Raw genomic sequence first — 23,620 nt, forward strand, 5'->3', positions numbered from 1 at the left:
ATTTTAAAGTTTATGTGGAAAAGCAAAAGGCCCAGACAGCCAACACAATATTGAAGAACAACAAGTTGGAGGACTGACATTATCCAACAGCAAAATTTACTACAAAAGCGACTGTAATCACAACAGTGTAATATAGATAAATAGACCAATGGAACAGAAGAGAGGGCCCAGAAATAGAGCTAAGCAGATAGTCAACTGATCATTGGCAAAGGATCAAAGACAGTTCAATTAAGAAAGGATAGCCTTTTTGGGCAGCCCCGGTGGCTCAGCGGTTTAGCGCCGCCTTCAGCTCAGGGCGTGATCCCGGAGACTTGGGAATGAGTCCCACATCAGGCTCCCTGCATGGAGCCTGCTTCTCCCTCTGCCTGTGTCTCCGTCTCTCTCTCTCTCTCTCTCTCTCTAATGAATAAGCAAATAAAATCTTAAAAAAAAAAAAAAAAAAAAAAGGAAGGATAGCCTTTTCAGTAAATGCTGATAGAACTGGACATCAACATGCAAAAATTAATCTAGACCCAGAACTTATACCTTTCATAAAAGTTTACTCAAAAAAAAAAAAAGTTTACTCAAAATAGATCATACACATTAATGTAAAACATTTTATAGTTTTAACTATAAAATTCCTAGAAGGTAACAGAATAGCTAGGTGACCTTGGGTTTGCTGATGACCTCTTAGACACAACATCAAAAGCATGATCCATGAAAGAAATAAATTGATAAATTGGACAAAATTTTAAAATTTCCACTCTGCAAAAGACACTGTTAATAGAATGAAAAGATAAGTCAAAGACTGAGTGAATATCTTAGTGAAACACAGAAGTGATAAAAAGATATTCAAACTCTTAAAGATACAACAAACTCTTAAAACTCAGGAAAATGGGGGAAAAAACCTCAAAACTAAGAAAATGAACAACCTGATTTTTAAAATATGGGCAAAAGATCTGAATACATGACTCACCAAAAAAGACATACAGATGGCAAATAAACATATGAAAAAAATGTACAACATCATATGTAACTAGAGAACTGCAAATGTAAAGCAATAATGAAATACCATTGCACATCTGTTAGAGTGGCCAAAACCCAAACTACTGATAACACCAAGTGATGGTGAGGATATAGAGCAGCAGAGCTCTCATTGATTGCTAGGGGGAATACAAAATGGTACATATTCAATTTGAAGGCAGTTTGGCAGGTTCTTAGAAATAAACATACTCTCACTTGTCCCAGAAATCACAACTCCTTGGTATTTATCCAAATGAACTGAAAACTTATGTCCATACAAAAAGTGCATAGGGGTTTTACAGCAGCTTTATTCATAACTGTCAACAGCTATGCAACTAAAATGTCCTTCAATAGATGAACAGATAAATACACTGTGGTACATTTGGACAATGGAATATTACTCAGAGAACGTAAAGATAGAGCTTTCAAGTCATGAAAAGACAGAGGAATCCTAAATGCATATTGCTGAGTGAAAGAAGCCCATCTGAAATGCTTGCATACTGTATGATTCCAACTCTATGACATTCTGGAAAAGGCAAAACTGAGACAGTAGTAAAAAGATTAATGCTTGTCAGAGTTTTAGTGGAGGGGAGAGATGAATACATTTGTCAAACCCCATAGAACATAAAATACAAAGAATGAACCTGAATTATGGACTTGAGTTAATAATGTATTAATATTGGTTCATAAACTTTAACATATGTACCACACTAATACAAGATGTCAATAGGGAAGCTCTGTGTGTGTGTGTGCATATGTGTTTATGTGTACACACACGTATGTAAAGTATCTTGTGTGAAGTCTTGCTCCACATCCACCCTGCCAAGCATTTTTATTAGTTTTGAGTATGCTTCATGGGCTCTCCAGAAATAGCATCGAATATATGTTATCTTCCCCCTTTTTAAGAAATAAAAGGTAGCAATATAATACTAGTCTGCCCTTAACAGCACGTTTTGGACATCATTCCCTATCAGTACAAAGCAAACTATATTTTACTGTAGAGGTGTTCTATAATTTAAGAGTCTTCATAGACACCTATGTTGTTTCCAATGTTTTGACACGCACATATGTCATTTTGAACGTATGCAAGCCTATCTGCAGGAAATTCTTAAAAGTAGATGTCTAAAAGTATATACATTTTTATTTTGATAGATATTACCAATAGCAATTAAAATCTTACCATCATTGCTTAACAAAGTGTTCTCATCTTAGTGTTACAGATAATTTATAACTCTTTTCTAGAGGTCAGAGTGGGTCATAGGTACTAGGTGGTACTAGGGATAGTACCAGAAGGAGAATCACACACTTAAGAGTTACCATCAACTTCCCATATAGAAGCAAGAGTTTTATTACCCATATTGTCCTTACCCAGTTGAAACTCAGTCTTGGGCTTGATGGCTGGAAGTTTACACTGCCATTCATAAGTATTTGGATAGGATCTCACTGGTTTAGAAAGCCCAGATAAAAGTTTGAGAATCAACTCATCATCCCATGGATTCTCAACAGTAAAGTCTTAAAAGGAATGGGAACAAAAGAAAATGAATTCATTACCCAAGAATTTTCTCAAAGAAACTATAGCCAAAACAAGTAGAGACATTCATCAAATAAGCTTTCAAAAGCCTTATCTTTAAAAGAGCATTGATTCAAGTAATAACCATTGCAAAAAATCAAAATGGTTCATCCTGCACAGTTCATTATTTGTTATTTTAGATAAAGAAATTTATATAAACATTCAGTGGTGACTAAGGAAATGAACACCAGAGTGCCTGGGTAGCTCAGCGGTGAGCGTCTGCCTTCGGCCCAAGGAGTGATTCTGGAATCCTGGGATCGAGTTCCATGTCGGGCTCCCTGCATGGAGCCTGCTTCTCCTCGTGTCTCTCATGAACAAATAAATAAAATCTTAAAAAAAAAAAAAAAAAAAGGAACACCGAAGGCATCTGTTCCACTTGCCTGGAATTGCTAGATTATGCCTCTAACATAATTATCTTAAAAGCAGACCTGGATATTAGTTACTTCACTCAGATATATATTCTGTAACTTGCTTTCCCACTTGTATCTACAAAATGCAATGCTTTTCAAAACATAATGACTTCCAATATTACTTTTTATGGGCAATTTGCATGTATGAGATGGACTTTAGGTTCACAAAAAAAAATCATTTCTAAAGGGAAGAATAAAGTCTCTGTTCAATTTAGCATGCTATAAAAATTCTTTCAGTAGTAGTTATCAAAGACTAATCCAGCATGAGTCACACATACTTAGTGCTAAGCTTATATATATATACGTGTGTGTGTGTGTGTATACATATACATATATATATACACAAATATATATAACCTGTCCTGTGTGCTTCATGTTTGGTCCTTATAAGAAGACTCTGAAATAGGAGTCTTCCACTTCATAGAAAGGAAAGAGATCCACAGAAAATTGAAATAAATGATCTTGGCCAAGATCACATGACTGCCTAAGAGTGGGAGCTAGGATTAGAATCTAGTCAGTCAAAAAAAAAAAAAAAAAAAGAATCTAGTCAGTCTTCAGAGTCTGTATTCTTTTCTTTTTTTCTTAAAGATTTTATTTTTCATGAGAGGCACAGAGAGAGAGGCAAAGACACAGGCACAGGGAGAAGTAGGCTCTCTGCAAGGAACTTGATGCGGGACTTGCTCCCAGGACCTCAAGATCATGACTTGAGCCAAAGGCAAATGCTCAACCACTGAGCCATCCAGGTACTCCCAGAGTCTGTATTCTTAACCACTATGCAAGACTATCCAAGACTGTTTCTGGGTAACCAGTGTAGAGCAGTTAAGCCCCGAGCCTCTTTACTTAAACGAAATGCCTGGCATAGTAGGCTCTCCAATTCTAACTCCCTCCTCCAACAGGAGTGACTTTGATACATTCTAAAATTAAAACAAATTAATCTGCCCTCCAAGAGTGCCTCTGTTGTACTGCACTGTGATCCAGTTTGCAAGTTTTGTCTGAAGTTGCATTCTACTCCATGATATTCAAGTCCCTGTCCTTTAAGCTTCTTTTATGGAACAGTTTTCACCAGCCTATAGTTCTTATTCAGGGACACAATAAAGATTGAACATCTGTTCATACTTGGAGCATAGACATTCTCAAGTGAACTAGTCTGCATCCGTTCTGCTTGGTGCCCAGCGCTGGCATCTGGTGGATCTTCTGCAATGGCGAGGTTAGGGTCTGTGAGTTTACAAGCCTCAAGACTCTGTGCTACCTCACTCGTCAGCATGCCACCTGCAGCAGGCTGGCTCACATGGAGCAGGGATGCCGAAGATACAGCTGTAGGGAATGCTGGCTCTAGGCTTTTCTCTTGAATTGGACTGGATGTGTTAAAGGAACAGACAAGAGGAAACAAAACAAATGATTACAAGACTATTAGATTTGATCACAATATTTCACAAAATAGTTTCCTTTTCGTTCTACAGAGGACATTTCAAAACTTCTTTACAAAGAACCAATTAAAGCATTTTCTTCAGACAAATACATGCAAATACACAGCTTATACAATATGAATAGAAATAAAATCAAAGACATGGAAACATATTCAATAAATAGGTGAGGGAATGGATATTCTCTAGAGGGAAACATGGGAAGGGGTGGGGTTATTTCCCCAAGATGTCATCAACTTGGGGAATCAAGACTGAATATCAAACTTTATTCCAAAATGGCTCTCTCTACAGCACTGAAACAGAAAATGTCATAATCCAACAATCTAGTACCAATTTCTTTCACATAGAGTTGATCTGTATTATTCATGGATCCCATATTTGTGAATTCTCCTACATGCTAAGACTCATTTGTACTCTCTGAATCAATACTCATGTGCTTTTGCAGACATGCCTGATGGTGAAAAGTTTTGGTCACCCAACATACACATTCCCAGGGAAAGTAGAATAAGGCCATGTTCTGCATTCTTGGTCAGCTCTCACACTGTCGAGTATCCTTTCGCAGTACATTTAATAACATGTTTTTCTGTTTTTGTGATTTTGCTGTTCCCCGAAGCGCAGTGCTAAAGTGTTGTCTAACGTTCCTAAGTGCAAAAAGGCCATGATGTGTCTCATGGGGAAAATCTGTGTTAGATAAGCCGCATTCAGGTATGAATTATAGTGCTGTTGGCCTGGAGTTCAATGTTAATGAATCTACAATATTTATTAAATAAGGTGTCTTTAAACAAAATATTGTGAACAGAGGCTCACAGAAACCTAACAAGGAATGATGGTTTAGTGTTGGGTAATTCAGAGTTTGCAGTGATTTTATACAAAAGAAGTGCAAATAGTAAGACTCAACTGTGCGTATCTCCATTCACATAAACTCTCCTCCATTTTTACACCCACATGAACACAAACACATGTCTAAGTGTGCATCCTTATAAAAATAAATATATACATGCAACTTTATGTTGCATTCTTACTTCTTGGTGGCATTTTTCCTACAAGGAATTTTTTAAAAAAAGAAACTAGTTTTGGAATAATTTCAGACTTAAAGACATGTTTCAAAGATCATAGAAAATTCCCATATACTCTCCACCCAATTTCCTCAAATGTTGTCTCACACTACTGTGGCTCCTCTGTCAAAACCAATAAACCAATATTTGTTATACAACTCTTAACTAACCTCCAAACCTCCTTTGGATTTCACCATTTTTCCCACAGAGCCATTTATTTGCTCCCAGATCAAATCATGGGTACGATGTTGTATCCAGTTGTCTCCTTACCCCCTTCTCATCTGTGATGGTTTCTTAGTGTTTCTTACTTTCCCAAGACATTGTCAGTTTTGAGGAGTACTGGCCAGGCATTTTGTAGAGTGTCCCTCAATTTGGGTTCCTTAGATGTTTTCCTCATGATTAGACTGTGAAGAATGTTCCAAAGGTAAAAATACCCTTCTTAATGCAAAGACTATTATGAGCCATTGCTTGTGAAATTAACCTTGAAATTAACATTTGGTAAAGGTGGTATCTGTCAGGTTTTTCCATAGTCTTTATCGTGGATTTTAATCACTACATACCATTTAATTCAGTGGATGTATGCTGGAATAGAACAATTCCCTGATTCTTAGATATTAAAAATATTTCCAATATTTTAATCAACTAATTTTCTGTTCAGCCATTTCATATAGGAAGAGGACACAAATAAATCCTCCTCTTCAGATCATGGCAATTTTTAATCTATCCCATAAGCATAGCCACCAAAATCTATTATTGGGAGAAAATGTGGTAGTCAAATGGGAATATTTCCAATATCTTGTATTACAGCAAAACAGATATTAGGGGTATCCATGCACACAGAAAAAACTGCTTTCGAACTCATATAAGTTGTTACTAGCTACTGGAGTACCAAATTATTATGGGTGCATAAGGTATCAATAAAACCCTTTTCCCTTCTTGAGGATTTGAGTTTTGGTTAACTTTCTAGCTCTTCTCCCCTGAAAACTTGAAAAGGTAAGAGTATCACCGTCTCCAATGTTGATGGTAAAAAATAACCATCACTGGTAACAGAATTCTAGACTAAAAAAATTAGAAATACATGCTGGGGAATTCACAGCTTCAGGCCCCAGATATGAGGACTCTTGTAATGGGCCTATCCTTTGTGGGAACTCTGGATCTAAATCTATGGAGGGTTACAAGAGCCACTGATACCCATGGAAATAAGGCTTCTAAGCTAGGGAAACTTCTGTACCTTGGTCCTAAGTGTTTCCTTTTGACTTGTTTCATGCAGGCCAAAGACAATATTGTGTTAGACAGTAATTCCCCTGGCAACTGATTTTTGTCCTATGTATTTCTATATTAATCTTATGCCAAGTGTGGCTTATGGCACTCTTATAAATCAGAAGATTAGTTGTATGTAGAAGTTTCCTGTTGGGCAGTAACAGACTGTGTTAAAGGCAAGATCTGTTAATCTGCATTGATTTTATTAATTAGGGACTTAACTATTTTCTACATGCTTATTCATATTTTTTTCTTTTGTAAATTCTGCTCAAGTCTTTTATCCAATTTATTTACTGGAGTCTTAGTTTATGAAAAGGTGTTTAATAACAAGAGGCAGTTTAATAACAAGACAGTATAGTGGTGACAGCAAGGCCTCTGAACCTAAGAGATACAGGTTGAAATTACAGTGACGCACATTTGAAATGAGTACAAGTCAGTCATGGGAACCACTCTCACAGAGACTCTGCTGCTTCTCTCACTGCCCTGATATATCCACTGTTGAGGTTTATCACTGTATGTATATCTCTAGAGAGTACCTACCTTCTGGCTTCTACCTACAAGTCAATAAAATCTCATGTGCCTCAAAGTGTTGGAATTACGTATTCCACTACATACTAAAAGCAAAGCCAGAGTGACAGTGGAATGACAGAACCAAGCACATCTCACAATACCTGAACTTTCTCTCTTTTGAGGGTTCTACGTTTTCTTCACGAGAATCCAAAGTCACATGGGTACACTCTCTTGCTGCCACATTTTCTGAAATATGTAGAAAATTAGAGACATTATGCATGCATATGATTTTATATGGTTATAAAGTCCAGAATTCCTTTTTACAATGACTTTCATTATAATTTCAAAATAGTGTTCCATGGTAAAATTTTCCTTAATATTTTTAAAGTGGGGGAAAAAAAACACTAAAAATTTTTTTTACTATTAATATTTGTGAGCACTTCAACTTTATACATCCAATCCTTCAAGAGAAAAGGGTCCAAAGGATGGCAGGTCTGCTGTGGGCAGGATGACCAGCCTGTGGAGGTTACTGGTATGGGTGGAGGGCACACCATGCTTTAGGAGAACCTGATGACAAGGACATGGAGAGTCAAACACTGGAATGCTTCTGGAGAGCAGAGATTTATTGAGTGTCTTACTGCCTATCTAACTGCTTTATTTATATTTAGTATTTAGTCGGTTAGCATTTAGTTGATTAAACTGATTTAGAGTGTTTACATGAGGAAGATACCTGGCAATTCTTAACATCATTCCTTTTAACTAAAAACAAAAAAAGTTTATCTACGGAAAGATAAACTACATAGGTGGTACTATGGAGTATATATACTCTCTCTATATATATACACATAATACTATAAATAGCCTAGTATTAGACTGAACTGAATTTTATCAGATATTGTGTCACCAAACAGGTGCTAATATTTTTTAGCACTAGAACATTAGCTTCTATTTATCCAACCAAAGTGCAAATACTCCAAGAACAGCCAATATTGACTCTCTGACTCAACTGATTAAACTAGTTTTCCCAAGATTTTTTTGTTAAAATAGCAAGCTTATGATGGCATTTAGCAATTGTCCAAGTATCAACTGAACTCTCCTTTAAAATCCAGAAAAGAAAGGTAACATACTGGTTTAGTACTCTAAGAAAAACTTTTTACTCCTTAGTTAAAAATTTTTAGGTCTACAAGTTCGACTTATTAAAATGTGATTCCATGTAGGGGAGTGAAATTCTTTGACAGTTCTTTCATTATATTGCTTGGAGGAACAATTACTCTTTTTAATAAAAGTGTCAGTAATGATGGAGTTTGTCTAGGAAAAAACTCATCAAAATGGTAAAATGGTCCCAGACCTTATTGCCAATATATTTTGTAGGTTGGTACTTAATAGGTAATAATTAATTATCTGTGCTCAATGTATTAAGGTTCAATTCAGATAAAGACTTTGATGTAGGAGTGTTATGTTTAGGGGAAATAAGAACTATCTGCATTTTATCATTACTCTCTTAAAGTTTGTCATTAAAAAAAATAAGAAGAAGAAAATAGGAAATTCCTGAATGTAGTACTTAAAGTAATAAAATTTGTACAACTCTAAAGTAATAACTCTACAACTACAACTCTAAAGTAATAAAATTTGTAGACATATACCAAGGACTAAAATTTGCTATTTGCTACTCTTAAAATAGAAATGTTCATTATTTTTAGCATTCAAATAACCTGTCTGTCCCAGCCATGTTGTTTGCAGTAAACATAGCATAAACCTATATCCTATATAAATGGGTTGGACTTTGTATATCTGTCTTTAAATGCTTCTATAGGTTTTTCTACCGTTCTATCTATAATCTAAGTTACTAAGTTTCTAAAATGCATAGACTTTCGGAAAACAGTATGCCAAAAGAAAAACTCATACAGGCAATGATAAGTAAATGGATTTTAAATTTCCTCTTGATGATCTTTAAACTTCCATTTGGAATCTCTAAGAAGAAAATGTAATCCTGAATGAACTGAAGGTGGCAGAAGACAAGACACTCAAGTGGTGTGACACACACCTTTATCCTCCAGAGCAGGTACTAAATCTGTTGGTGGTCTGTGGAAAGGTGTGGATGCAAGCTGTGCGGCAGCTGTGAAGTGTCCAGGGCTCTTCGGACTGGGTGCCAGGGTTTTGTTGCAGCGGACACCCCAGACAGTTGAGTCATCGGAAAACTCTTCAGTGTGAGGTACTTCCTACAACAAAAGATGAACTGAAAAAAAAAAGAAACAATCTCCCTGTCTTGGCAACAAAATTTAACTCATTGATACTGTTTAAGATTTAAAAAAATGAGGAATTACAGAGGAAATAGATGTCACCCCTGGCTAACACAAAGTCAAGGACATCAGAGTTCTGTTTTCCCCAGAAGCAGGACACTTCATCTTTAACACACTCCAGTGCAGTCATACTGTATTCAAGGGTTGCATTTTATTTTCCAATTTTTACTTTTTTTTTTTTTAATTTGAAAAGTCTAGAATTACAGAGGAGTTATGAAGATCATACAGAGTTTCCATGTGCACTTTGTCAAACTCCCTCTGATGTTAGCATCTTACAGAATCCTGGCGCATTTGTAAAAACTAAACAATCCTACTAAGTCTAGATGCTGTCTGGATTTCATCCTTTTCCCACTTATGTCCCTTCTCTGTTTCTGGCTCCAGTCCAGGACGCCACGTTGATTTAGTTATCATGTCTTTTTGGGTCTCCTCAAACTTGTGCCAGTTTATTGGTCTGTCCCAGTGTTTCTTACATTTCTGAATACTGGTCAGGAGCTATGTAAAATGTCTCTCCCATCTGGGTTTAAATTTGGCCTTTTCTCATGTTTAGAGTGGGATATAGATTTCAGGGCAGAATATCAGGGGTAAAGTGCCCTTTCTTATTACATCACATTAGGGGTACATGATAGCAACACAACTTACTACTGATAAGGTTAACCAATCACCTGGTAAAGGTAGTATGTGTTAGGTTTCTCCTCTATGAGGAACTATTTTTCTCTTTCTTGACCCTTATTTGTCAGAAGCCTACATGGTCTAGACTATACTCAAAGGGAGGTAAATTAAGATTCACCTCCTGCAAGGAGGGATATTAAAGTATTTGTGGACATATGTTAAAATCACCACATTAATAATTTGGGTGAGATAGTTCAAATATCATGCTTCTTCTTAAAGTTTCACTCGTTAATTTTAGAATTTTAGCATTCCCTGTGGATCTTGCCTGGAACAAGGATTACTATGGTGTTCCAGTGGTGATTTTCTATTATCATTCATTCCTTCTACATTTATTACCTACAATTCTTCTGTAAGGAAGGTTTATTTTGTCCTCTCCCATTTGTTTATATCAATACAGATATTTATTTTGTTTCTAAGGTTATAATCCAATACTACCTTATTCTACTTATTTTCTTATTTGCATTGTGCCAGGTTTGGCCATGGGCTTATTCAGCTTGCCTCCTGAGTTCTTTTATTAGGCCATCTTTTTTTCTAAAGCACTTTCTTACTTTCTGGCACCACAAGATGCTCTAGGCTCATCTTGTATTTTCCTTCTTCAGCCCCAGAATTAGCTATTTCTCCAAAAATGCAATGGTCACATTTTAGAATCAGTACACAAAGACAGAAACTGCTGAGTCAAAATTGTACTTGGCAAAACCATTCACTTGCTAATAAGGTGTCACCCATGGCTTATATAGTACATAGTTTTTATATATTCAGTCCATTATTTGAAGTTTTTAAGAAGGTCAAGAAGTTCATCAGAAGTATTAGTGAAGTGAGTGACAATTCATTCAAAAGAATCCACTGGGGAATTCAAACTATGAGCCAGGATTTAGTACAGCTTTCCAGTACTGCTCTCTAACATATCACAGCCAGAGGGCTGGGTAGGAGTGAATGGAGAAAGCACATCACGTGGTTACACTCAGGGCTAGAGTGGAAGCTGCATACGGGTTGGATACAATTGCTGCTGTGACAGAAGAATGCTTTGGGCCAGTCCACTGCTGACACTTGTCTGCTGAGTTATGCTGATGATGAACTAGTTCAGTTTAATTCAGACTTGTTGGTTTTTCTCATATTCCATTGTAGGCCTTACTTCTTGGGTCTCGGAAAAAAATATATCCCCTACTTGTTCCTCCTGCCACAAGGGAAGGCTTTGAGGGTCAGGATCCTATCATTATTTAGTTTCTTTATCTATCATAGTGTGTGATACAAAATCGATACTCAAATAATTAGCATAATGTTCCCCAAAACCCACTCTTCATATATCTTTGTATTTTCCAGCATTGTTTTACATACACTATCTCATTTGATTGCCATACCACTTGGTAAAATGAAGAGGAAAGAACTGTAAGATCCATTTCATGGATTGAGCAGTGAGGTACTTACATTGGGTTTTGAAAGAAATCTGCTTACAGAGCGTTCTCCAAAGGTCCTGGCTCCTGCGGGTTTATTTTTAGGCTGTGGTAATCTAAGGAAAGATTTGTAAAATTATAAATTGTAATATACTAAAGGAAATACTACCACTTGAGACTGTTAGAAATATTATCCACTTATCCTATTTAATTAGTTAATACTTACATACACATTCCTTACTTTGACACAGTAGTTGTAAGAACACTGAGTACAAATGGAATTAACTTGACTATGTACATAAAAATAGATTTACAGTAACTTAAGAGAGGGTAGAAAAATATAAAATCTCTACTACACGGAGTTATAAATTTTAAGAACAAAAAAAGAGGTAGGGCCACGGCCAACAGAATGTCATGGATGCCATATATTTTATTTCTTATCTCTAGGACTAGGTCTAGCCATGGAATTTCCCTGAGAGCTGGTCAGACTATTTCCTTTCTACTTCAGGATGAATCTCTTCTACATCATGATACTCTTAATTCATACTGCCACCTTTCTTTCCATGGTTTAAACTGTAAACTGAAAATTGCTGGAGTTACCCCCTCTACTCCCACATATGGCACCCTAATGTAATGTCTTTCAGCTTGAAACATCTCTCTGCAACATGACTCAATATAAGACACTTCCTTTTCTGTAACAATCCTACAAATATAATAAACAGAGCATGTATGGATACTTGTACTGGTAAACTCATTCACACCTAATACAATTTCAAATCTATAGAACCCCTCAATTCTCTGATAATTTTTATAACCATATTGTTTTCCTGTCAACACATGCTTTTGCTATGGAAGGTCTGCTTTCTTGTAACTCCTGTGTAACAATGCTACAGCAACAATCTTCCCATCACAGGATTAAAAGGCTCACCAGCAGCAGAGCTGGCACTGAGACACAGACCATTTGATCAGCAGGCCACATTTTCTCACTACCTCAAGTCTCAGAGGAAGCTCTGAAGCATTTCATGTCACTGTGACAAGAGATATCTCCCCCAATCCACCATCTCTCTTTCTTCTAACACTGGAGGAAAAACTGGCTAGTTGTTTCTTCAGGTGAACACAGGAGAAAACTATAATCAAATGTTTCTTTACCCATAATTTTCTTTGTTTCCATCTTCAAACACAGGAAAAGCAGATGACAAAGAGGAGATGATCTTATTGACTCCCCAAGCCCCAGAAGAACTTGCATTTTCTGCATTGGAGTAAGTAGTAGCATTTTATTAATATAGTAGGAAAAAACGCTAAGATTTATGCTAAACTTCACCTACAAATAAGAAAATGGAATAACAGCTTTCAGAAGAGAACTGATACATTTTTCAAATACTAGGTAATGAGGTAAGTCAATTTGTAGTAAGATGAAGTGACTTAACCATGGTCACAGTTTTTAACTCTCAAGCCTCTAGGTCTTGAGTTCCTGCTACAAGCAAAGCGTAGTATTCATCATTCTCTTAAAACACTGCTCTTGTTACCCAATGATGAAAAAAAAGCTCTCTGCAGCCTTCTTTCCCATTTTCTATAAGAAAGAATTAACCTCTTCACTTTCTATTCCAAGGTCTCCCGAGTCTAAGTATCCTATTTATCTTTATCATGCTCTCTCTCTCTGGCTTCCAGCATGAAACCTGGGACTCTAAACAAATGTGGGCCCCAACACTCCACCCAGGACATTCCTCTACCGGGGAAGGCTCAAGTCACACCTCGAGCGTTCAGGTTTTCCTGGCCATCCCTTACCAGGATTCTGTCCTTCTGTAGTACTTACTTTTAAGAAACAAAACAAATCTATGACAAACACTGAGTATCTTTTCAAACACTGTTGTGTTTTTTTTTTTATTTCATTCATTCCCTGCCCTTCTGTGACAAGCTAATCAAGGGAAGGGCAATTTCTTGTATAAATCCTTGATATTTTCTGTGGCAACCACCCACAATGTCTGTACCTAGTAGCGTTTAAATAAAGTATTACTTTGAAACTGGGCCTCAAATGCATCTTCATTTTGATCTAGAGATGGCCATTCATCCTTGTCATCAGAAATATCAGGAAGTGTAGGAGCCTGAAACATATTCATGATGAAACCTTAGAAGAATAAAAAGAGTAACTGTAAACATGAGTGGGAAAGTGCTTGCATTAATTTGTTGCCAGATGCTACACACTCAAACCAAAGGCTTTACCTAATGCTTCTTTTGTGTGTACGGTGGGTGATGGCTGCACCCTGGATGGGGTCGCCTGAACCGTTCCCAGCGACGTGTTTGGAGTTGTATGAAAAGAACCTGCGTTAACAACCTTATGTGTTTCAGACCCTATAAAAGAAATGGGGCAAAATGCATTACCAGTAGAGAAATCAGAGTGATTTAGAAGGGACATAATTTAAGAAACTTATTATAATCAAAACATTTTATTATTGCTGATAATTATCACTAAGGACTTCTGTTATTACAGTGCTTGCATAGCTCTCATTTTTATTTTTATAATATTCTCATGAGGTAGGTAAGGTATAATTATCCTTTTACAGAAAGAAATGAAAATTCAAAGAGATTAAGTGGCTTGGTCTAAGATCATTATCAAATTTAGCAGGTTGTCATAACTAGTACCTTTCACTCTACTATATCCCAAGAAATAGAGGTTTATAGTTACACCATGAATCTTAAGACTGGCTTTCATCTTACTCAGCTGGAGTCCAGACAATAGCACCCAAGGCCCCACAAAACCTGAGCATGTTCACTCAGACCTCCCCTCCCTCCTTCTCCTCTGATTCACTCTAGCCACCTCTTGGCCTCTTTTGCTGTGCTTAGGAGCCATCAGAGTCCTGCCTCAAGGCTCTGTACTTGCTCTTCCCTTTGCCTGAAACAGGTTGTCCAAGCTAGCTGTATAGGCAGTTCCCTCCTTTGAGATTTTATCCAAAATATCATTTTCCTTGTGAGCATCTTTTCTGGTCACCTCTGAAACCTTAATCCCCTTCCACCCAACACTTTCTTTACTCCTCTGCCTTGGTGGGGGTTTTGTTCTTTCTGTTCACGACTATGTCCCTAAGTACCAGAATATGCCTGGCATCTCGCAAGTGTTCAGGAAGTCTTGGTTAAATGCGGGGGTTATCAGCTGTTTCAAGCAGGTTTGCTCCCCACTAGGCTGTCACCAGAGAGGATGCCAAAATCAGATGGGGGGGAAAATCAATGCACAATTGAGGTATCTTATTTTGTTCATAAAACGTACCTTTTATGCAAATGCCTCTAACAAAGTAGAATACTCCTAATTAAACTTTTAATTACCTTCCCTATCTCACAATATATTAAAGATGACTCTTGTTTTTGATAAATCTGCTGAGAAATTTAATAAAAAAGGTTTCACAAATCAAGTTTCCAAAGGATTCTAATTAAGAAGATGTAATCAGGAAGTGGATTTCTACTCTACTTGAGATGGCCTGGGGCTTACCTAATCATTAAACGCTAAGAATAGGAAAGTGAACACCTAAGTTCATTAAGGTTTGAAGTCTTTATGAGCCACTGCCACCAAACCGGTCTCTCAGTGACCTGCAGGATTCTGGGCAAAAAGGTCAGGAACAAATTTACTATAATTAAATATTACCTTCTTTTATCTCTGCTCCACTCTGTGGCTTGAACTCATGAGTACTTTTAGTCACACATCTGAAAGAGAAAACTCTTGAGATATACTAATTCTCAAAAAAGAACAGTGAAAAAGTCTGCAATTACAAGCCTGTTCTTAAAATACAGATGGAAGTGCTTAGGTCTATAGTGTAAGTAAATGAAACATTTTTTTTTCTTTCATTTCCTTTTGAGGTAAAGGCCAGGTACCACATGTTTGCTTGACACGGTGGGCCTGTATTTTAACATCATGATGATCGTTCCTATGTGGTAGGGCAGAATAATGGCTTCCAATTCAAACGATCCCATTTATTACATAGGCTAAGGGACTCACACCCAGGTCCAGGCCTGGGTGCCCAGTGCAGCTAGCCAGAGTCATGCTATGGGAAGCACTTGCATGCTTTAGCTGATGGGCCACCTCTCATGTGATGAACCAGTAGCCACAAATCTTCTTCTGGTTCTTCAGACTTTAAGAGTTATCGAGAAGTTTAAAAAATGGCACAAAAGACATTTATATCATGGTTTGAAGTACCATCATGACAGTGGACTTCATCGATTTAACATCGTTAGAATTCCCTTAGCAGGGACCATGCTAGGATATAAAGTAAAAAGTGCAACACACTTAATTTTATAAATCCCCACCAAACTGTCTTAAAAACATTAGTTTTTATTTGAGATTCTAGATAAAGGCACCTTTTCTCTGCCATGGTAAGCTGTCTTGGCTAAATAGAGTATCAGAGGGGTCCATTAGGTCAGGCCTAATGGATCAGGGCCTGGGCCAGGATCAGGGTCAATCTCAGTTGCTTCTGACTGAGATCTAAGTATTCAATAGATTAAAGAGTTTCACAGTTTTATAGGGTCAACTGGGTCTGGTTTCTCCATCTGCAGGGGCAGTTAAACATTCAATATCTCTTTGGGACTGTAACTGCTCTCCTGTTTTTATTATTTTATAATTGCATTAATGATAAAGAACTAATGAAGTCATAGCCCCCAATGACACAACAGTTCTTTTTTTAAATATACTGCACAATAAATAAACAAACAAACAAATAAATAAATATACTGTACAACACAGGTCTGAATTATTATTGTAACCTGAGTGAAAAAGCATTTTAAATCTTATTTCCAGGAGAAATCATTGATAAAAGTTAGTCTTAAAGAACTAGTACTTGTAAATCATAACCTATGCTAAGGAGTTTAGCTCAAGAAGAGGGTCAAAGTTACACTGTAGAGCTCTCATTTTTTTCTAATGGATCAATAAAATTGTTCTGTGTAAAGGGAGCAAGCCAAAGTCACTAAAGGTAAAAATTTAAACAGAGCAAGTTATTGTAACATTAATTATAATTTCTGAAATATAGGAAAATGCTTCAAAATTGAGGAAAAAGATAAGATTTTGGCATATTGTGTAATAGATATGAATCCCCAATTGCTCCTGGTGAAGACAGAAGGATTATGAGAACACATGTCAAGAGACTGTCTGGACAGGAATAATAACTACATGTATTCAGTTAAAGCCAGCAGGAAAGGCAATTTCAGTTTAATAACTGAATACTTTCCAGTTACAAAAAGATTGTTAAGTTTCAGTGTACTGAAAATTTTTAATTCAAGGTTAAAGTATGAAATGAAGTAAATACCCTAAAAAAAAATTAGAGTACTAAGTCTGAAAGATTTGGAGTATTGTGGTAACATGGTTTTTCAACAACATGCCCATCTAAAAATTATTTTAAAAACAGGAAGCACTCATCTTTTACATACTGTTCTTGACACTGCAGAACATGTTAAAGAAGCTGACAAATGCCATTCATGTAGCTATCGTCTCAAGGACTACTTTTGCCTTACCTGGCATCTTTTCTGGCCTCTGTAAACATGGAGTCTGTCACTGGTTGAGCTGGCAAAGGAACAGGAGGAAACAGACTCTGGCTGATGGCTGGGGACACGAAAGCAGCAGTGACAGCATTTGCCATAGGAGGAATAACAGGAGTCGCCTCTCTGGGTTTCTCTCCTATGTTCTTTGAGGTCTCATGATTGATGGCTGGAAGAGACGGAACTCTCAGTTCCTGCTGGGAGCTTACGCTTGGCCCCATAGATGCTGGATTAACCTTTCATGTTAAGCACACAAACAAACAAACAAACAAAAATACCGCAGCCAATTAAATCCAGGATATTACTAATTAAGTACTACAGCTTTTCGAAGAATGGTATCGGTCTTCAGTGGCTTCCTTTCCCCTTGTATCTCCATCCCCCCTTCAGGTATTCTGAAATAAACAGCCAACAACAAAGACCACTTTACATGATGGATGCTTCTGTAGCTTCTTTTTTTATTTTTTTTTATTTTTATTTATTTATCTTTTTGCTTCTGTAGCTTCTTAACCACAGATACAACTGGCAGCTCATACTTCTAGCCACTGAAATAACCAGCCCCTACAGTTTTATCAGTATTTAAGAACTATCTTATATCTCTTAATTTTGGGAAAGGACCAACAAATCAATGTCATCAAATGCTCATAATGGTATTCCTTCCATTAAAATACACCTGGTAACTATTTTCTCTTGAATGGATAGAAAATGTGAATATAAATAGCAATAATAGCTGCCACAAAAGCATGGCTCACAATGGGAAGGTTACTAAGCTCTTAACCTAAAAACCTTTGTTTTTCTACTTACATGTACTTAGACTGTAACTGTGCACTTTTATGTTAAAAAGTTAAAGGAAAAAAAAAAAGTTAAAGGATACAAGAGTTATTAATTCCTCAGCATAAGAAAATATTCTCACAAATGGTTAAGAAAAGCACTAAATACCTAGGGTAAAAATAGTTATTTCATAAACAAATGGACAAAATATAAAAAGTTCACCTTTACTAGTTATCAAAAAAATTAGAAATAATCTATTCCATTTTCTCACTACCAAACTAAAAGATTAAAAATAATCATAATATTCAATTCTGAAGAATTATTTTGAAAAAGAACAATCACACTTTCTATACCAGATATCAAAAATTACAACAAAGCTATGGTAAATGTACAATATGGAATCATCAAGAAGAAACCTTATATTAACCAAAACAAAGGTACAGACATTTTAGAAACTGATTTTGTATATTAAAAATTAGTATGCGATAAAGGTATTTTCAATCAATGGGGAAAGGCTAAGTTGCTCAATAAATGTAGGGGCAGGTGGTAACACATTTGGGAAATATATCCTTATGCTATCAAAACACAAAGTCCGATGCAGGGAGGCTTTTGGTTAAAGACAGTGGCTTAAACATATGCTTTTTCATCTACTCCCTCTGAAACCTCCCCAAAAGGATAATAAAAAAAATTCTAACACCTGAAATAGCAGGCAGAGAAAGCTGATTTGTGGAAAAGCTCATATATTTAGCTACATCTCAGAATGGAAGTGAAAGTGGAGCTAAAAGCAGGAACACCCAAAAAATTGATTTCCTTCCAGAACATCATGCCCAGCCAAATTATTGCACAAGTGGGAGGGAAGAAGATGCTTTAGACATGCAAGTGATCTCAAAAAATCAATATTCATCTGTGAATTTTTTAAAAAAATTCTTTGGGGGGTACCTGAGTGGCTCAGTTGGTTAAGCATCTGCCTTCAGCTCAGGTCATGATCCCAGGGTCCTGGGAGTAAGCCTTGCATCAGGCTCTGCTTTTCCCTCTCTTCCTCCCTCTCCCCTTGCTCATGCTTTCTCTCTCTCTCTCTCTGTCAAATAAATAAAATCTTAAAATAATTAAATTAAATTAAAAATCTCTTTGAGACTGTGTGCCACCAAAACGGGGATGATAAAAGGAAACAATACCATGGGAACTATAAAATAAGCAGGGATACACCAGTAGAGAGAAGTGAGGGGAGGACAGCTTGCTTGTAGGCCAACGTGGAGGCAGAAAGGCGACTCTGGGAGGCATGTGGCCAAAAGAAGTGAAACAAGAGCACATCTGATGCATTTGAACATAACGAAAGCATTATTTCTAGATACTTCCGAGAGTCTAGAGAAATAACTGATAAGTAAGTACCACAAAAACATAGCAAAAGAAGATAATGAAACAATTATTTTAATAATTTCCTGGAACTATCTAGGGAAAAGATAAATTATATAAGAAAGGAAATCCAACTATATAAGAAAAATATACAGCAATCCAACAGAAAAAGGAACAAAGTACATCAAAATCAATTAAAAAAAAAAGAAAGTCACTAAATATTTTGTTAAAGTCCAAATTCACCTGTGATTGGAAAAAACAGATCAGATGGTTGAAAATATTTAGGATACCTAATGTTAGCTAAGTGTATACAAGACACACATACTTTTATTCACTATTATGTGAGTGTAAACTGGTAAATTTTTGGAGGGGAGATACATAGTATCTTAGGTACACAGACTTCAGCAGCAATTCTACTTTTCTGTATCTTTCCTAGAGAAGTAATGTCACAGGTACAAGAATGCTCACTGTAGCATGGTTTGTAAGTTTCCAATGACACATGCCCTTCCTAAAAGGTAGGACAGAAGACTGCACTGTTATTAAAAAGAGTTACTTCTCTATGTAATAACAAGGAAAGATCTGTAAGATGGGTTAGATAGTAAAATCAGAAAGTAAGTCTTATTTATATAGAAACTTCAATTCTATACATATTTATGTGTTCATGCTCAGTAAAATTCTAGAAAAATGCAAACTACAATATTGGCAATGAAGAACATTCGTTTATATACATGTAACTATATACATACATGCATACATACATATATATACATCTTTCCACTGCTTTTATAAAATCATATGGTCATGCATATTTACTTATTAAAAAAATTTTTTTTTAAGATTTTATTTATTTACTCATGAGACACACAGAGAGAAAGAGAGGCAGAGAGACAGGCAGAGGGAGAAGCAGGCTCCATGCAGGGAGCCCAACATGGAACTCGATCCCAGGACTCCAGGATCACACCCTGGGCGGAAGGTGGCACTAAAACTGCTGAGCCACCCAGGCTGCCCTGGTCATGCGTTTTTAGAATTTTCAAAATATGTAAGAAATTAAGGTATTACTGGATAAGTTACATGTACAAGAATGAAACTGGATCAGTTTCTTACACCACACAAAAATAGACTCAAAATGGATTAAAGACCTAAATCTGATACTTAAAACCATAAACTCCTAGAATGGAACATAGGCAGTAATTTCTCTGACACTGGCCATAGCAACATTTTTTTAGGTGTTTCCTGAGGCAAGGGAAACAAAAGCAAAAGTAAACTGTTGGGATTGCATCATAATAAAAAGCTTTTACATAGCAAAGGAAACCATAACAAAACAAAAAGTCGATCTACTGGGAGAAGATATTTGCAAATGATACATCCAGTAAGGGGTTAATATCCAAAATAAATAAAGAATTTATACAACTCAACACCAAAAAAAAACAAACTGGATTAAAAAGTGGGTAAAGGACCTGAATAGACATTTTTCCAAAGAAAATATACAAATGGCCATCAGACCCATGAAAAAATACTTATCATCAGGGAAATGCAAATCAAAACTATAATGAGATATCACTTCATATCTGTCAGAATGGCTAAAATCAACAAACATACGAAACAACAGGTGTTGGCAAGGTTGTGGAGAAAAAGGAACCCTCATGCACTGTTGGTGGAAACGCACATTGGCACAGCCACTGGGGAAAACAGTATGGAGATTCCTCAAAAGATTAAAAATAGAAATATCATATGGTCTTGTAATTCCATTACTGGTTATTTATCCAAAAAATGAAAACACTAATACAATATATATAGATAAATCTATGTATCTATAATGGAATATTATGCAAGCATAGAATAGGGATGAGAGCATGTCATTTGTGACAACATGGATGGACCTAGAGGTTACTGTGCTAAGTGAAATAAATCACACTGAGAAATACTGTATGATTTCACTCATATGTGGAATTTAAAAACCCAAATAAATGAATAAACAAAAAGCAAATCAGACCTACAAATACACAGAACAAACTTACAGTTGCCAGAGGGGTGGAAGGTAGAGGGATAGGTAAAATGAATGAAGAGGAGTGGGAGATACAGGCTTTCAGTTATAGAATGATTAAGTCATAGGAATAAAAGATATAGTGGAAGAAATATAGTTGATGACATTTTAATAGCATTGTATGGTAACAGATGGGAGCTACACTAGTGAACATAGCATAACATAGAGAGAAATTGAATCACTATCTCGCACATTTGAAACTCAAGTAACATTGTATGTCAACTATACTCAAATTTAAAAAAAAATAAAGGAAAGAAAAAGAAAATGAAAGGGTGTGTGCTTGGAATGTATCAGGAAGCAAGACAAATGCAACATGGCTTTCTAAGAACAAAGGGGCAAGAAAACTTTTGGGGTGATGTATAGGTTCACTCTTTTTTTTTTTTTTTTTTAAAGATTTTATTTATTTATTCATGAAAGACACAGAGAAAGAGAAGGAGAGAGGCAGAGGGAGAAGCAGGCTCCATGCAGGGAGCCCGATGTGGGCCTCAATCCTGGTACTCTAGCACCACGCCCTGGGCCGAAGGCAGGGGCCGAACTGCTGGGCCACCCAGGGACCCCTATATATATGTTCACTATCTTGATTGTGAAGACAGTTTATGGTTGTATGCGTGTCAAAACTTAGCAAATTTTACATTTCTGATATGTGTAATTTACTGTATTTCATTTACATTTCTATGAATCTCTTAAATAGAAGAAAATTCTAAAAAAGAAATTAAGATGTTAATCTTCATTGTATCCTATATCACAGGTATATATGTACTATGTGAAAGTTTAAGCAACCATTATGTACCTTAAATTTATCCTCAATTTACCCCATCATTAATAATTTTAAGAAAATACATGAGTCTAACAATTTCATCACCTTTCCCCCTTCCAACATGAAACAATGGCAAAAAAAAAATAAATATCTTGATAATTACTGAAATAATTACATTCAAATTCTCATTATATGAGTTACTGTGCAAAATTTTTTTAAAGACTACACATATGAATACATAAACATAAATATGTACATATAAAAACATACACAATCTGTAACTTCCTTTTCTCATTTTACATTTTGAGTATCTTTCTGTGCCCAATTGTAAAAATTTGGAATGCTGGTAGTAGCTACATTAGCATCAGAATTAAGTCTAAAAATATGGCCCAGAAAGGAGCAAGTAAAAAATGAAATCATTTCCACTGGGCATGGGAAGCACCCAGCAAAGAGCACACACATACCTCAGACCTTTCCTGGAACTCAGGCAGATTCTCCTGGGAAGTCTCCACCACCTGATACAATTTCTTATGAAGTTCATCCATTTTCTGTTTTAACAGTTGTTCTTCAAAAGCATTTGCTTCTTTTCTTTTCATATAATGTCTGTCTTCATTTACTTAGGAAAGAAAACATGGTTTCCATGCAAAGTTTAAACTCAGGTCATCAGAGGAATACACAGAAAATGAGTGAAACATTATTTTGGGGATGGCAATTTTTTTTACTGGTCTTTTCCATGTGTATTAGGTTATCAGAACAGAAAGGTGTATTACTTCTTAATTGTAATTTTTACCTGCCTTTAAGTATGGTTACTTGTAGGTTCAGGGCATATAGGTTATAAAAATTTACACACTGATCAATAAAATATTTGGTAATAGCACAGTATGCTATCAATCAGTTCTTCTAAAATAGTCATGGTCCTGCAAGTCATTTGAAAATGGAAGTTTTTAAAAGAGCTAAAATCTCTAGGTGTTTTCTAAGAAGAAACAGGAGCCGAATGTATTGAAAGGTCAGTGTCACTTGCAGTGACTGCTTAACATAACCACCCCACATACAAATCAAATCCCTTGGCTGAGACATTAGGTCACAGTGTGAAAGAAAAATGAATCTGTGCATGACACAAAATGGGTTCTCCATGAGTGTTAGCTGCCTGTTCTCTCAGTTGTTGAACAAGTGAAAAATGGTAAGCAAAAAAAAAAAAAAAAAAAAAAAAAAAAGGCCAACAGAGCAGTTATCCAAATGGCTTAGATGGTATAAAAGCCCTCAATGAACAAAAGTTCACTTTCCTCTCTAAAGTCGACATTGTTACAGCAAAGATGAGCTCAGATGTTGGTGTTAGCACTCAGGGTTTTCCCACGAGGAATGAAACCTGACATGCTATATAGCCATAAACGACATGGCCCTTTGATCAGAGGATTCCATCTGACTGTCTCCTTTGTCATGCTTACAGATTTTAGACAGTCTCTTCTCCATTCCAGTTCCTCACCTGATCCTTTCATAGTAAAAATAACTAACTTATAGGTTTAAAATTACCATATTCAGAAATTCAAACCCATACAGATAATATTTAAAAGCTTAAAATATCAACTAAAAGGCAAC

The 23,620-nt window shown here is 36.2% G+C and overlaps 1 protein-coding gene and 1 non-coding gene across 2 annotated transcripts in view; both read right to left on the reverse strand.

Annotated features, from left to right (window-relative positions):
- BUB1 (BUB1 mitotic checkpoint serine/threonine kinase) overlaps positions 1–23,620 on the reverse strand; it is a 43,024-nt gene that overhangs the window by 7,077 nt on the left and 12,327 nt on the right. Inside the window, exons 9-19 of the mRNA XM_038561422.1 lie at positions 22,489–22,640; positions 17,079–17,338; positions 15,223–15,281; positions 13,812–13,940; positions 13,606–13,716; positions 12,741–12,840; positions 11,626–11,707; positions 9,276–9,450; positions 7,393–7,477; positions 4,099–4,337; positions 2,371–2,514 (exon numbers count right to left, since the gene is read on the reverse strand). Of these exons, the coding sequence (XP_038417350.1) occupies positions 2,371–2,514; positions 4,099–4,337; positions 7,393–7,477; positions 9,276–9,450; positions 11,626–11,707; positions 12,741–12,840; positions 13,606–13,716; positions 13,812–13,940; positions 15,223–15,281; positions 17,079–17,338; positions 22,489–22,640 (1,536 nt within the window). The remainder of the gene's footprint in view (positions 1–2,370; positions 2,515–4,098; positions 4,338–7,392; positions 7,478–9,275; positions 9,451–11,625; positions 11,708–12,740; positions 12,841–13,605; positions 13,717–13,811; positions 13,941–15,222; positions 15,282–17,078; positions 17,339–22,488; positions 22,641–23,620) is intronic.
- LOC119864028 lies at positions 6,106–6,245 on the reverse strand. Its single transcript, XR_005372828.1, has one exon. It is a non-coding gene; the product is annotated as a small nucleolar RNA SNORA29 (small nucleolar RNA).

This window comes from Canis lupus, chromosome 17, assembly GCF_011100685.1.
Source record: "Canis lupus familiaris isolate Mischka breed German Shepherd chromosome 17, alternate assembly UU_Cfam_GSD_1.0, whole genome shotgun sequence".
Classification (NCBI taxonomy): domain Eukaryota; kingdom Metazoa; phylum Chordata; class Mammalia; order Carnivora; family Canidae; genus Canis; species Canis lupus.